At 39.2% G+C, this 15982-nt stretch overlaps 1 protein-coding gene across 1 annotated transcript; it reads right to left on the bottom strand.

The window, feature by feature from the left end:
* Window positions 1-727: 727 nt before the first annotated feature.
* LOC135307966 (protein-glutamine gamma-glutamyltransferase 5-like) lies at window positions 728-12929 on the bottom strand. The gene is made up of 11 exons (XM_064432605.1): window positions 12731-12929; window positions 11708-11826; window positions 11064-11192; window positions 10649-10826; window positions 9569-9701; window positions 8759-8862; window positions 8414-8656; window positions 6761-7087; window positions 5748-5905; window positions 5284-5417; window positions 728-4323 (listed from the first exon to the last, which is right to left on the bottom strand). Exons 1-11 carry the CDS (start codon window positions 12927-12929, stop codon window positions 2634-2636), a joined length of 3414 nt encoding a protein of 1137 aa, XP_064288675.1. The 3' UTR covers window positions 728-2633.
* Window positions 12930-15982: the final 3053 nt, after the last annotated feature.

Below are 15982 nucleotides of genomic sequence, written 5' to 3'. Positions count from 1 at the left end.
ACTACTGAATACTGTTAATCTTCAATATATTTAATACATTAGGCATAAAAATTAATTTCTTGTGAGTTTTACTGCAAGAAAGTATATTTGAGACAGTCATTTTGGTCTGACTTTTCCAGTTGTGGGGGAAAAAATCCAAAAACCCACAAACAAACCAAGCCACCACAAAACAATACAGAAAGTTTGTGGAAATTTAAACCACGTCTCCTGACAAAGGAACTATCATATAAAACATAGGTTAGAGCCTTCCATTCATAAACACTTAAAAAGAAGATAATTTAAATTCTGCTGATTTTGGAGGTTTTTTGTCATTATTGGTTTGGGGACTGTTTTTCTTTAGTTGTCCACATGTAGTCCACCCGCTCTGCTCCCACTGTGAGTAAGAGACTGTACAATGGACTTGATAGGAGACTACAAGCTACCCTTTGTTAGTGTCATGCTGTATGAGACAACAGCCCCAATATCATTTATTCAGTATTAGAATAATTTTGAACTTAAAGGATTTCTGTCTTCCCCTATGGCTCTAGTTAGAATGAACTTAGTCCATTTCACAAAAGCAATGCATATTCAGCATATATGGCAAGAAGAGTGCGAGTGGAGGCTGCTCTCAACAACTCCAATGACCAGATCTTTGGAGTTTCTGAAATATGCAGTCAGGCTCTTTTTCAGAAAGTAGAAACATCAGAAAAGTCATGCCACTACTGGGAAAAGGAATCTGAAATGTCATTTGAGACTTATATAGCTATCATGTAGTATTCACATTTTAAAAAAATCACATTTTTTTCTTAAATACTGTCACTATCTTTTCTATCTCTTGTTCTGCCACCCAAAGGTTTGTTCATTTTGGCATTTCTGTGTATTGAAAGTTTTACAGAGCAAAGGAAAAATTCATGCAACAAGTGGAAAAGTTTATTGAGAGAAAAGAGGATGGCTTCATTTTTCCTCTAACATTACACTGAGTATTTCAGGTAAAGTAAGAAATCTATAGATTTCCCCTAACTTCAGATCTTACTCTGAAGCCTTGTTTTCAGATCTTGAGAAAAGTAACAGGAAATTTAACATCAATTAAGGGAAGATTTTACAAACCAGTTAAGAAAAAGAAACCGAAACAATAGAATGACAAGTAGTCTTTAAATTTTTATTTTTATTGTCAGTCAGGCAAAGAAATTCTCAGCACATATCTAATGCAGGCTATTGAAACTGTGTAAAAAAACCAAGTCACTGAGTTATGATCACTCTACTACAATATCCAGGCAAATCTTTCTTCTACCGTAGTCAGAATTACTATGCAGTTGATAGTGTTGGCATGTTCATAGCTACCATCTGACACCACACTTTTTCAAAATCCTCATAATACTCAATCTCATCACATAGGGGTGTAAACTACAATGATACTACTGAAATACTATTTCTACATGGCTGAAGATTCTGCAGCACCAGAAAATTTACCACAAAACCCCACTAACACTTGCTACTAAAATTAATGGACTACTTTACTGAAGACAAAAAATGGAGGGATGGGAGGTGTTGTCAGTAAATCCAAAATTCTTATGAGCAGATCTAAAATTCAGGGATAGTTTCATTATGACAATGTATAATTTCAACTCCTAAAACACCTGGAGAAGGTTAGCACTGGAACAGTACCATCATCTGAAGACACAGTGCATTCCATTCACCCTCTGGGAGAGCTGGGTGTTGGAAAGGAAGGATAACATCACACTTCCTTTTCTAATCAGGTCTAGTGACAGACTTTTCCTAGTTATACTCAATCAAAAAGCCACAGCTGTGGAATTAGAGCTTTTCCTACTAACCTAAATGCATACAAGGTATGTAAGAAAATTTTTGAAATATGCTACATGAAACACAGTCAATTGTGATAGCCAATATATTGTATTGATTATTCATTGACTTTTTCAGACTTTCTAACGTGACCTCTGTATTCTTGATACTAGGTCTGTAATACATCAAGAGCAGTTAAACTAAAATTAATATTTAACAAAAGGATATTTAAAAAAAAAATGCAGGTAAACTCTTCAGCTGATTTGTAACTATTTAGTTGCTCTGTGACCTCCGTAGTTTTCAGTGCTACACAACTAGGGAGACAGAGTGCACGCAGAACTGACTTGAGCCACAACAATGTTGGGGTTCAGGGTCCCAGTGTCTGTTAGGTGAGACATAAGGCACGTCTGCTGTCACCTCTGCAGCATCCCAAGGACAGCACATTTCATGCAGGGAGAGAGATTTGCTACGAGTGCTGTAAGCCCAGGGAGATCTGAGAAATGTGCATTGCAAAAAATCAAGAGAAGAGAGAGTGAAAGCACATCATTTATAAAACAGCTTGACTGAGCAAGTAAGTCTGATTACCTGCACCGTGCCACTATTGTCACGATGGCTCCACAGGGAGCACCATTCATTTGTCATTTCCACCGTACCGTATCTCAAGACATACAAGTATTACATCGAATGCATCCTCAGCAGTTGGCTCTCAGCCTGCTTTCTGGCACATCTCAAATCCACAGATAAATGCTCAGGAGCAGCATGCTGCTCTTCATCACCCTATTTCTAACCTCTTGTAAAGCATCGGCACACAGGCTTTATTTCACTGGCTTCAGGTTTTCCCGGGTTACTCTCCGTTACAGATATTTGCGTCTGAAATAGGTGAGAGTGCTCCTTGTGGGACTCCAGGGCCTGCGGGACCCTGCCAGAGCCAGGGTGCTGCCAGAGGGGCAGGACCCGGAGCGAGTCAGGGTGGCAAAGGCAGAGGGAGAGGGGGAGGTGGAGCGGGGTAGGGTAGCGTAGCCGGAGCGGGACAAGGTGAAGGAGGAGCGGTTCAGGGAGCTGTAGGGAGGGCGTGTAAGTGTGCCGTAGGTGGCACGGGTGGAGGAGTAGCCCAAGCGCCCCTCGGGGCTCCACAACGATCGGGAGGTGGGAGCCCACGTGGAGCCAAAGCGAGTGGTGGTCTCATAGGAAGGGCCCCACTGAGAACCACACAATGAGCGAGAGCCAGAAGTGCCCACAATCTGGGAGATGGAGCGAGAGGTGGGGGCACAGAGGGAGCGGGCGGTGGGACCTGCCAGGGGGCGCGGGGATGGGGAGCACGGCAGGCCGGCAGCAGCCGAGGTGTCCAAGGGCTGAGCGGCAGGCGAGCTGGCAGGCCGGGCCCCCGCGGCCACCAGCGAGGCGGAGGTGGGCGAGCACAGCGAGTGGGCTGCGGGGGGCCCCACGGGCCGGGGGGCTGGAGAGCACAGCGAGTGCGATGCCGGGGGTCCCACGGGACGGACCGCTGGGGAGCACACCGAGTGGGATGTGGAGGCAGCGCCCACCTGCAGCACTGACGGGGTGCTGCTGCGGTCAGCAGCACGGGGCGCTGGGGACGCCACTGGGGAGCACACGGCGTGGGCTACGGCGGCATTCAGGGGCTGGGAGGTCAGGGTGGCCGCTGGGCCGCACGCAGGCTGGGTGGTGGGAGAGGGTGTGGAGCTGCAAACCACATGTGAGATGGAGGCACCGGGCACTGAAAGGGGAGTTGCAGGTTGCATGGGACTGCCAATGGTGTGGATTACTGGAGAGCACATGGAGTAGGATGGCGGAGCAGACATAGGGACTGCCTGGGTTGCCCCATTGGGACTGGGGCCACCCATGAAGTGGGTCAGCAGCGCACTCACCGCATTATTCGTGGGGACAGAGACAGAATAGGACATCGGCCCCCCTCCACCTCCAGAGGGGTGTGTGGGAGCAGGACCTGTCTCAAAGACCACGTGAGGCATAGGGGTGCAAACAGGGTTGGATGCTGGGGCTGGCATGGAGCTGTACATGGATGGAGCCATTGGAGCACACGTAGCAGGAGGTACGGTCTCACATATGACACGGAAGCCAGGATCGCATCCCATCTCAAAACCAGGATTGATGCTTGGATTGAAGCCTTGGTTGCAAATGGTATTGCATAAGGGATGGCCTGCAGGCAGGTACACAAAATCGTACACAGGCTGTCCCCCTGCACTGCAGTTTGGGTTGCACACTGGGATACATATGTATTCACACATGGAGTTGAACGCAGGATCTGCCACAGGGACAGCCGTTCCCGCTCCCCCAGAGCCGTTCATGGGGACCGAGCCATTCTCACACACTGGGAGTGACCCGTTCTGGCTGATGGGCAGGACACCGTTCTGGCCTGCTGTGCAACACACTTCAGCTTTGGCACATCCCTTGCAGTAGGCAAACTTGTGGCACCCAAGGTTGGCCAGGAGCCGGTGGCAGCCAAGCCTGTAAGGTGTGAATTCCACAACGGTCCGTGCCTGTTGGTTGGATGCCAGCGTTCCCAAACTGGAGCAAGACAAAGAAAAATATTAGGACCGTAATCCTTAGCTCAGAGACCTACGTGCTACAAGATAAGCACACAAATTAAGTTTGATTTGTTACGACATATTTTAGAAACAAACTGTTATGGCAACTTTGTTATTCTTGTCTTTTTCAAAAGAAACCCATATTCTCTGTTGTGAAAAGCATGGTAAAAACTTTTGTCCCAAAATAAGATTTGGAAGACTCCCACAGTCGCTTCTGTAATTGGAATTGGAAAATCATTTGTGGTACTGACTTGAATTCTTAAAAAGTGTAGCACCCTTCTGCCTCAAAGGTGTATTTATTGCTTACCATTTCCAGCAGTTCAACAGGGCAGCTTTGTGGAATCCAGTTCATTACTATTCAGTGAGAACAATTCTTAACTTCTTGCCCTCAAAACTAGTCATACTTTTGTCAGTTCTCCTTGTCATGAAAAGAAGCAATGCATATTAATGAACAGCTACTTTTCCTAGAATGTTACAGCATCTTGGAAGCTTCCAGTTTCCTGTGATTAACAGGTTATGAGCTTAGAATGCATATTGGTATTTCTCACTGTCGTTCTCTAATTGTTCCTATATGTGGTTAGTGCCAGTTCATGAATATTAAGAGGAATGTTATTATAAATGCAATAGGATTGTAAGGGACAGGGGATCCAGCTAGTACTTCTCATAAAGAGAAGTGTACAGACAGATATTTGATGCACCCACTTAAATTAAATCTTGAGAAAAATGAAGCAGCAGCATTCCTTGCCAGCTTTAAATGATCAGTTTTAAGGGGAGTGAGGCTTCTAATGGAGTCTCAGACTAATAAGAGGCAAAATATCCTGTCCATGTGCTAAACACCACAAATATCAGAACTATTTTCTCTCTCAAAACCTGTTCTGAACTTGCACACACAGTAGTCAACCTCCAATATTATCCCCACTTCAAGAACTGATGAACTTACTCAATGGTCATCGGCTCCTTGAATAAACCACAGCCTTCTAATGTCATTACACAATTCTTCATATCCTCCTGGAGAGGATTACAGAAGGAGATCTCTGCAGTACATGGTACTTTCAGTCTGGGTTGGCTCAGTAACTAGTTAGAAAAGAAACCAACATATTTTATGTTTTTTAATCCTTACAAAATTGACAATGAGGCAAATAAATGGAAAGGAAAAAAATTAAAAGGATTATTAATACTCATTTCTTTCTGACTTGCTTCTATGAACTGTATACATTACTAAGTCGACTGTTTTGCTGTAAAAGTCACACCATTCTCACTAAATCAAAAAAAAAACCCCAAACAATAAGATAAAAGAAGAATGTAAAATATTTCAAGTTTATTGGCATTGTACTTAGGAAGTGGCCAATAAGAGATCCCAGGTCTGTTCCTTAGATCCCAAATTCCATAATTAAAACTACTTACCTTTACGATAACAGGTGGTCTGTTGACCACAATATCCCTGCTCACCATCAGAATTTCTCCACACTCTGGGTCTGAGACAGCAACCACTTTCATAATGTTATGATCACAGAGATAAGGTCCATATTGATTATATGATATACACAGCGGAATTTTTTTCACTGTAAAACAAATTTATTTATTTTGGTTTTCTGCTTTTTTTATAATATTTCCCCTTTCCTTCCTCCTAAAGTTTAACCCACACTTACAATGGCTTAATTAAATATTAAATTATCATGACATCTTTGAAAATAGACAGAATTTTTCCTGACTTAGGGTGATGCATTGCTATTTTCAACAATTGGTTTCAGTGTTTTCAATTCATCTATCAGTGAATTTGCAAGATTAGTTGGTGATGATGATAATGATAATTATTAAGAAAAATTTGGAATCTTTCCTCCCAGTGTAATTCCTAAAACAATAATTCAAATATAGACAAATTAAAGACTCATAAAACAGAATTTTAATATCAGCCTGAAATTTTGTCTTATCTGTTATAATGAAAGAGATCTTGTTTCTTCCAGAAAAATACATTACCTATGGAAACAGGCATTTATGTTCTGCTACACATTTGCACTTCCCAGCATATGGTATGCCTAGGTGCTCTAAGCAAGTGTTTTACACTGGGTGATATCTTCTGGCCAAAGGAAACATTGCTTTTCTATTACACAATTTCAGCTTTATCCTTGTATTGCGTATAGAGTCCAGAATCAAAATTTTAATGAAACAAGTTTTTAAACTATCATAAGAATCTCTAAACCTTGAGAAATTAAGGAAAGACTACAATTTACCTGTCACCATACATGTAGTATTGACATGGTGTTTATTTTTGAGTGATAACCCTAAAGGGAATTCAGCCATCGATATTTAACACTGTACACATCTCACTTCCCACCACTATTAGGAAGTCTCCACAAATCCTAAAAACCAACTAGCTCCTAAAAAGAACAGAGTAGTAGACAATTTCACCCTCTTACCTTCCCTTGGACCCAATGTGACATTCACACAGTCTTTCCAAAATTGATCCATCGGACAACCACTGTAGGTTATAATTTGTGCGCACAGATTAAACTTCAGGGTTTTGTTCTCATTACGCAAATTTTCAAGCAGCCAGTTCAGTTGGACATCTTCACCATACATTGGGCAGTTGGCCATCTTTAACCTCATGTTAATTCCGGAGTCACTCAGAAATGGGTTTTTCAGAGACGATAACTCTCTGTCGATATGACAGTTGGAAGCATTGCAATAGCCTGGGTGAATCCTTCTGTAAGCCCGGTAATAGGCTTCTTTGTTTTTCACAGAACCTGTTGAAGAAGATATATGATAATGAATCTGCTGGAGGCACAAGAACCCTATTATTATTCTACCCAAATAATAAAGATAATTAAATTTATTGCTTCTTTTTCCTGAAACCCAAAGTAGCAGGTTGTTGTAGAACAACATGCACCAGATAATGAAATACGAGAGACAGCAGACTGAATGCACAGAAGAAAATGAACACCTCAGGGAAAAAAAAAATTATAAACCTTATTTTACTTTTATGTAGTTAAATATAAAAATGGTCATGTAAATCTCAAAATGTATAGTTAGTGTAAAACTCAAAATGTAACTCTATAATTCTTTAAAAGGCTAAGGGTGAATATGAGATGCTACCATTCTCTCAAAAGACAAAAGAAACTATCAATTGTTTTCTAACCAACCAAAAATAAACCAAAAATCCGCACAGAGCTTGCAAATGTACAATCAGCTGTGATCTACTGCTCATTCCTTTATGCAGTCATGCTGGTTGAATTCCTTCCATCTACTGGAATATGAAAATCAGTAATCCATGGCCCAAAGTAAGAACAGCAGAATATGCTAATAGTACATGAATTTAGTAAGTAGGCATATTTTCTGACAGACCTAGTACAAGGAGAAACAAGTAAGGTGTTAATCCTAGGTTTAGAAGAATAAGTGGGTTTTTTTAGATTATCTCAAGTCTGCTAATATTTTAAACTACTTTAAAGGTGAGACCAAAGAACACATGTCCTGTGAGGAGCATCTAAGAACTTTGGCTTTGTCTAGTTTGGAGAAAAGGAGGCTGAGCAGTGACCTCATTGTTCTTTCTAGCTTCCTGAGAAGAGGAAGTGGAAGGGGAGGTGCTGAGCTTTTTTTCCTGGTGTCCAGTGACAGGAAGCATGGGAACAGTTCAAAGCTGTGCCGTGGAAGGTTTAGTCTAGACATTAGGAACAATTTCTTTATTGTGAGTCTGGTCAAACAGTAGAACAGACTTCCTAGAGAGGTGGTTGATGCGCCATGGTTGTCAGTGCCTTAAAAAGAGGTATTTAATAGTGTGTTTCAACTTTCACTAGTCCTGACATGTGAGGCAGTTGGACAAGATGGTCATTGTTGGTCCTTCCAGCTGAAATACACTATCCTAATTAGTATGTACTTTGTTTGAATAATCTAAATATATTTAGAAGTTTTAAAATCAAGGTCTTTGAAGAGAAAAGCATCTGCCTCTTTCTCTAAAATTTAAAGACAATTTCTGATTGTTTTGCATATTTAAACACAGGAGAGATTACTTTGATACTTTTATATGATTAGGCTGTAAAATTTCCTCCAACCCATTAAATATGTTTTCATCTTACCTAGTTCATACTTGTAAGCTCCAGTGATATCTTCAAATTGCTCACTGCCAACACTCTTGGTGATTAGACGTTGTCCACATGGCCATGTGTCACAGAAAAATTTTGTTCTTTTGGCATTGTTTTGGGAAAGCCAGCCAACATAGTTTGAATTTACTCGAGAAAACATATGATGACCATCATAATCCAAGTCCAGTTCCCCTTCCCTGATGCTTCGAACCCATGTAGGACCACTGCAAGCTGAACCTAAACCAGAGAAAAAAAATGTTGTAACACATCGTAACCTGAGTAGTAGGGAAATTCAGCAATGTAATCTGAGGAAAATTATTCCAACTATAGTAAAATTACCTCTGCCTGTTTCCAGAGGTGTTGGATCCAGACACTGCCAGTCACCACAGCACTGGTTTATATCTCTGCGAGCCATCCAAGATTCATTCCAGCAGTGGTATCGCCTGTAGAATGAAGGAAAAATCAATTAAAGATGTCTCTTGGATTACCAAGTTTAACACCTACGACAGAGGAAAACCATGTCAGCAATAATTTTTTGATCAACTGAAGATTTTGTATGTCTAAACACTGTTAATGAAATTTATGACACGAGTGCTTTTGTTCGCTTTATATCGCTCAGGCTGGAAATTTGTTCCAAAACCCCACAGACCTGATTGCAAAACATGTTTCTTTTAGTAGATAACATGACAACACAGTTCTCCTCTTTAAGTTTAACAGGAATTGAAAGGTTTATAAGAATAAAACAATCCATTACAAGGAACTTCAAGAGGACAACATAGGTATCAACCAAGTGATTATGACTGAAGATAAAAGTCCATATTAGTGATAAACTTTCCCTAGCGTTTCATTATCTACTTCACACCTTTACAGCTACTAAGTTTGATGGGCTTATTTTTTTCACTTGAGAAGGATAAGCAGGCAGCATGGATTCTCACAAGAGGTTTTACTCTTTTCTTTTTTGAAAATCTACATTGAGTAGATTGAAAATCTACTATCTCTTTAGTAATGTCATAGTTTTGAAATGCATTATTAAGAAACTGAAGAGCATTACCCCAATAAAGAAAAAGATACACCAAAGAGAAACACTGATCTGCTAAATTTATACAGGTTTTCTTATCATGCAATTTTTAAAAGGGCAAAACTATTTACCATAGTTTGTCTTTGCCACACAGGTTTTTACCAGTAGAGTCAAAAATCTCATTGATACCAAGGGGATTCTCAATTGAGCAAGGAAAACAGAAGCTTGTGACAACACGGCTTGGAATTCCCAAACACCTCATCACTGTAAGAAAAAAATATGAATGAATCATTACAAATCACAATTAGGCAAATCCTTCACTTATTCTATACATAATTATCTTATATTTTAATTTGCAGTTATATAAATACAACGGATAGGAAGCAATATTTGGGATGCAATATCTTCAAAATTATTTTTGGTTCTTGAAAAGCAGTTTGAAAAAAAGCCTAGCAGAAAAGAATGTTTTTTTACTCTTCTACCTTAAAAAATAAAAACCAAAAACATCCACAAAACCAGATGGTTTAAGTTCAGAAATCATTAACCTGGTTCTGCATTAATAAAACATTTTTTTTTAATATATAAATAATGTGATACATATAGATTCACCTACAGGACTTCAATTTAAATTTCTTCATTCAATGTAGATGCAGGTTCAGTAGATAAATGGTATAAAGCTGGAACTCAGATCTTTTGTCTGTAGAGTTTAGTGCACTATTATCTAATCTTTTGCATTAAAAGGAGAATATAGCCTAATGCTCTTGTGTTTTGAGGGAGACATTACTATAGATCTTCCTGTTCATAATTTAATGCTTTTTCTTATCCTTCAAACATCACCCAAAACATAAATTTTAGCTCCACAATGGGGTTGTGGAGGTTGTGTTGGTTCCTTCCAACCCCAACTACTCTATGATTCAATGATGCTGCACTTGCTCTGAGTTTTAATAAAAGTTTCAGTATTGATAACTGCATAGTATAAAGGTCACAGAGAAGATGGAACTACTTTTTCTTGCTCTTCAACCTGTATTGGAGAGCAAAATGTTGATAATAAACACTATATCAGGAACATGAGAAAAATACTCAATTTCTTTTCTAGTAAAATGCTTATGAGTGAAATTATTCAAGTAGTTTTAAGAGTCAGAGGTTTTTGATCCTTGTTTTCTCTCTTCTTTTCTCTATGAACTAGGTAAAGGCAAACTGAAATATCATACCTGTGCACATTACTGAAGCAAGAGATCCACAGTACCCATATCTGACCGGCCTGCATCTGCCACTGTACCACTGCTGTAGAATAGGGACACTTCCATTCCAGCAAAATGGCTTTGTTCCTTTCAGGTAATCATTGTTTTCTGGAATCTTCATGATACTGTTAGTGGTATGGCTACTTATCTAGAAAGATAAAAGAAAACCAATCTTTTCAAATAGCCAACCATATCCTCACATTCCAATCATGTCTCAAAATTATCACAGATTATCATTAAAAGTTTAATTTTCCAGGGAATCTGAGCACAGGAAGGATTTCCCCTGCTCACCTGCTGTGCTAGATTATCATGGAGTTTGTCCTTCTACAATACAATGAAGTGTGACCTGATCTATTCACAGGTCTCACACCCCCACAGGTCTTACCATGTGATTAACCACCATGCTGACATGCACAGGGTCATTGCGCCAACAGTGGTCACGATCAGAGCCGTGGTGATAACTCGCACCCATATCCAAGATCTTCAAGCAGATATCCAGAATCCCATCTTCAAACTGAGGAAAAAGACAATAATATAGGTATCATGGTATGCTGATGTTGCTAAAGTACCTTTCTTATCAATAATCTAATTTTCTTTCTATATGAGTTGTCTTTCACCTCTCCTGCCCTTGTTTTCCTTTTTTTCTTTTTTTTTCTTTTGTTAAATCAAGCACAGGTCCTAGTAGTCCACATGGTATTGCCTATCTGCCTGAAGGAAAACCAAAGGCAAAACCATGTAATTTTTACTTATTTTTGACCAATGGAATCATTTTCCTTCTGAAGCACAGTGTTTACTTCACCTGTTCCCAGAACATTTTGCAATTTCCCTCGTTTTACTAGACAAAGCTTTCTTCCAGTTATTTGGGCTACAGTGCAATTCTCAGACATTTTCATTTGTGTATGCATAGTCTGAACTGATCCTAAAAACCTTTGCACTACAAATAGAGCATACATTTCTGAAAAAAGTACAAACACTTCATTTATCAGTATATGGATGTCATCTATTTCTGAACAAGTGTGAGAAAAATACCTGTCCAAAGTGCCATGGTCGAGAGGTTATGTGTTTGTGGACTCCTTCATACAATATTCCATGTTCATTCAGAACATATTCTTCTCTATGGGCCTGATTGTCCAAATACACAGGGTCATCTGGAAAAGATGAAGACCTTCATTCAGACAAAATGCATCTTTCTAGTACTTCTGTGTTTCTGCATCACTGGATCCCTCTTTCCTTTCCTACCAGTTTTTGATGCATACTTTTATGTTGAAGGTTGTGGGCTCTTTAAGCACTCACAGACAATTCATTCCTACTTACAGCTGGATAATATCTTTATTAAGTCTCTCCCTGCTGTAGAACACATTAATGGAAGAGCTTGCAATTTATCTTCACACTAAGCTGTTCTACAAGTCAAACACTCAGCAAGAGAGTTGTGTATCTGATTTAGATCAAATCAGCACAGACAATGTGCATATTTGTCATGTAATGATTTTGGCGAGGTCCTACAGACTCCAGATTTGCTTCTACCTGAGCCAGATCTACAGAATTTAATTTGGATTTGTAGTGCATTCTTTTATGATGACAACACAGTATTCACAGAATTACTAAATGATTGAAGTTGGAAGGGGCCTCTGGAGGTCCAGCCAGTTTCCCAGGCCACATCCAGATGGCTCTTGAATATCTCGAAGGATGCAGACTCCACAGCCTCTCTGGGCAACCTGTGCTAGTGCTTAGTCACTCTCACAGCAAAAATGTGTTTCCTGATGAACAGAGGAAACTTCCCAATGCTTTCTATCCTGTCAAGACTCTGTAATAGTTGTGGGGAAAAAATTATACTTCACTCCTACTACCACTAAAAAACAAATCAAAACAATGGCTGAGACAGTCTTGAACTTGGAGGGAAAAGATTAAAAAGAACAGAATTAAATCTCTCCTTGATTCTCATTGTTTCTACTACATCCTTTACTCACCAGCTAAATAATAAATAACTTCAGCAGTTTTAGTCCTCATTAGCTATTTTTCTTAAAACAATCTGATTGCCATTAGAGTTCTTACCTGCACACCAAGGGTTAAAAAGGACATAAAAATCTCCAAGACACCGCTGATATGTGTGACCACAAGATGTGATTTGCATATTGAGAATATAACGGCCAATGCAGACATTGGAAGGAGGAAACACGCTGATACTGATGCATTTTGGCTGATGAACTTTGTAGGAAGCACTCCAGCAGGTTTGATCCAGACATCTGCCCATTGGGAAGGTGCATTTTGTCTCATTTGATTCACAGGGTCTGATGCCTTTTCAGGAAAATAAAAACCACTTCCATCAGACTAAACAAAGTACATGTAAAAGGCTAGTAATTTGCTTAGGCATCATTTGCAAGGCGAAGCTCCCAAGGGTGGATTTCTTTTTCACTTGTCATTTCTCTGGCAGAGTGAGAAAACTTTACATATTAGAAGAACTATCTGATTTAGGGGAAGGTAGCCTCTTCACATGGAACATGAGAAGGATATGGGAAAATGAAGACTATGAAAGAAGTCTTCTGAAGTCTATGGGAAATATTATTAATCAACAAAAGACTAGCAAAGTCTACAGAGTGTTTGGGAGTAACTACCTGTTTCCACGGTGAAAGCAGCCTGGTCCACGGAGTCATCCCAGTCTCGATTTTGGAAGCGAGCATATAAGCTAAAGGCTTGCCCTCTCCTTATTATCTGTCTGTCAGTTCCGAAGAAATGGGTATTATGTATTTGACAGTTGGAAGGACAGTTCAAGTCGACTTCTCCCAGCTCAATAACTGCAGCACAGAGAAAGGAGCACAAAGAAAAAGCCCCATGTAATTAAGTTCCCAGCTTCAACTGTGGTGAAGATGAGGTGAAAGAGGAGACAACGATGAAAGACAGAGATAACTCTTTCAAAATTCATTAAAGACTTTGTTCAAAATTCAGCAAGACTGAAATTGAGACATATATCCATAAAAGTTCCTTTACAAGTTCACCATGTTCCTAGCTTGCAGATGGAAACTTGTCTAACTCTTTGATTTTTGTAGCTGTGCTACAAGTTTCACTTCTTTTATATAGTGCCTGATTGTATTTTAAATACCTGATGCTGAAGGCCAATATTACTATCTCTACTTGAAAAGCTGACTTTGCATTGTAATATTCTCTCCACTCATTACAGCATGCTATCTACAGAAGTTACAGTTTTGCACATGCTATCATTTGAGATGTCTGGGTTTGTTTTATAATATAAATAAAAAAATTAAATAGAATAAATAAAAAACTTGATAACATGTATGTATTTGAAAGATTAAGTGGAACTCCAAATTATTTATGCAAAGAAATAGATATATATAGCTATCCAAAACTTAAAATAATTTTGAATATGCATGCAGATGTCACAGTCTGCACTCCCAAAGTATTAAAAAGTTTGCAGATATCATTGAGGAACTTCATGTGATTTTTAAAATGCTGACAATCTATCCCAGGTGCTGTGATTAGCTTGACAAAAATCTTGGCTGATTCCCCCTTAGGCATCCTGCCTGCATATCAGTCATTTCATAGGAGTAATTATGACACCGGTGCCAGAAGGATGGGTGGCAACATTCATCTTTACTTATTTGCATACAACTTTTTTTTTTCCAAAGTTCTTCATTCTAATTGAAGATGATGAGAGCCACAGATTCTCAGCAGTTTTGGAAATTTGGTTTACTGATGTACAAAGTCTTGTATATTATTATAATTTTAAAGGGTTAAGTTTGGTTCTGCTAAGCTACAGAAAAATCTAACAATGCAGCTTCTCTAACTACGTGGGTACCTACAGAATTAATATTTAAGGGAAAATAATTTTTCACATCCAAAACCAAGGGTGTATCCACTCAAGGGGAGACTCATAGCTAAGACTTCGGGATCAGGACATTTTTAACACAAACCAGTGGAGCTTCTCAGGATGAAAATTAAATAATAATTTAAATTAATTGGGGGTGGGAGGGGAGGTGGAATAAGTAGGGAAGAGGCAAAAAAAAGCAAGTTTTTCTGATTTGTTTTCCTCAAATAAAAATAATCTTATTTCTCATCTAGCTATTTAAACTTGGTAATGCATTGGTCGTTCAAATCTTCAACAGAGATCAGCAACAAATGCAGAGCTGGGTGCAAGTCATGATAAAAATATGCACACAATCAACAATAACCAAAAAATACAGGAGTGCATTACATCATTATTGCTCATGAATACAACATACCTGCTGACAAGAACGAGCAACAAAATTGAACTGAAAATCTCATATCTTAATGAGAGTTGTCAACCATAACACAAAGTATTCTGGTCAAACCGAAAGTGCTTATAGCACACATGGCAAATTCCTGTGGTCAAGAACCCTGAAAGAACCTGATCCTCTCCTGGTCTCTGAAGGTGTTTATAAACCAAGACAACTACACTTCATCCACTCAGTAATCCAGCTGAACTGGAACATCAGGGAGCTGAGGTATTACATTTCCCAGGGAAGTTCTCTAAAGTCAGCCCACAGTTTGCTTATCAGATTTAAGTATTGCAACTGGATCACAAAGGAGCTAATGATTATTTTCTTAAGCAAAGACAGCTCAGAAAAAATAAGAAAGGCAATTCAGTTTCACGTTTTGTACTGGTTTTCTGCCTCTGGTAGAAACCTGACCATCAATTCCAGTCACAGGGTTTTCTCTATCAATTCATATTTTCCTTCATTCAAGACAGAATACTTCAGGTATTCATTGGAAAATAATTGCTTCTAGCAATTAATTCACTGTGAAACTAAGGATGAGTTTCAGCTGTAATCAGGCACATAGATTTACCTTTCTCAGACCATTTAAGCACAATAATCATAACTAAGCAATGTGAATCTCTAAGCATATCCTCTTCTGCTTTTTATGCTAAATTGCTATAGCTATATGAGAATACTGAAAGCTAGCACTCTGTAAGTTATGCTGGAAATATTTTTTTTCTTTTCCATGCTATTTCCTATTTTCAGAATTGGCTGTATTTTCACTAAATCTTTTCCATAGCTCTTTTTTTTCTTCATAGTAGTTTTTTTCAAAAGTTGTTTTTTTTCCCTTTCTCACTAGTTCTACAAAGAACATCCAAACATACATGTAATCCCTATACAAAAATTTGTTCAATATTTTAGGTCTGTACACATGATCATTTAATTATTTCTGTTTTCAGTCCTGGTTTAAGGGATATTAAAGTTTCAAGACACTTACCTTCCATTTTTCTTCTACATGTACTGGTATCTGAAGCACAGTACTGGTGGATATACCAAGCTCCTCGGCGAGACG

Source organism: Passer domesticus, chromosome 1 (genome assembly GCF_036417665.1).
Source record: "Passer domesticus isolate bPasDom1 chromosome 1, bPasDom1.hap1, whole genome shotgun sequence".
NCBI classification, from domain to species: domain Eukaryota; kingdom Metazoa; phylum Chordata; class Aves; order Passeriformes; family Passeridae; genus Passer; species Passer domesticus.
The sequence above is the reverse complement of the archived record's forward strand: the minus strand, read 5'-3'. Positions and strand labels throughout refer to the sequence as shown.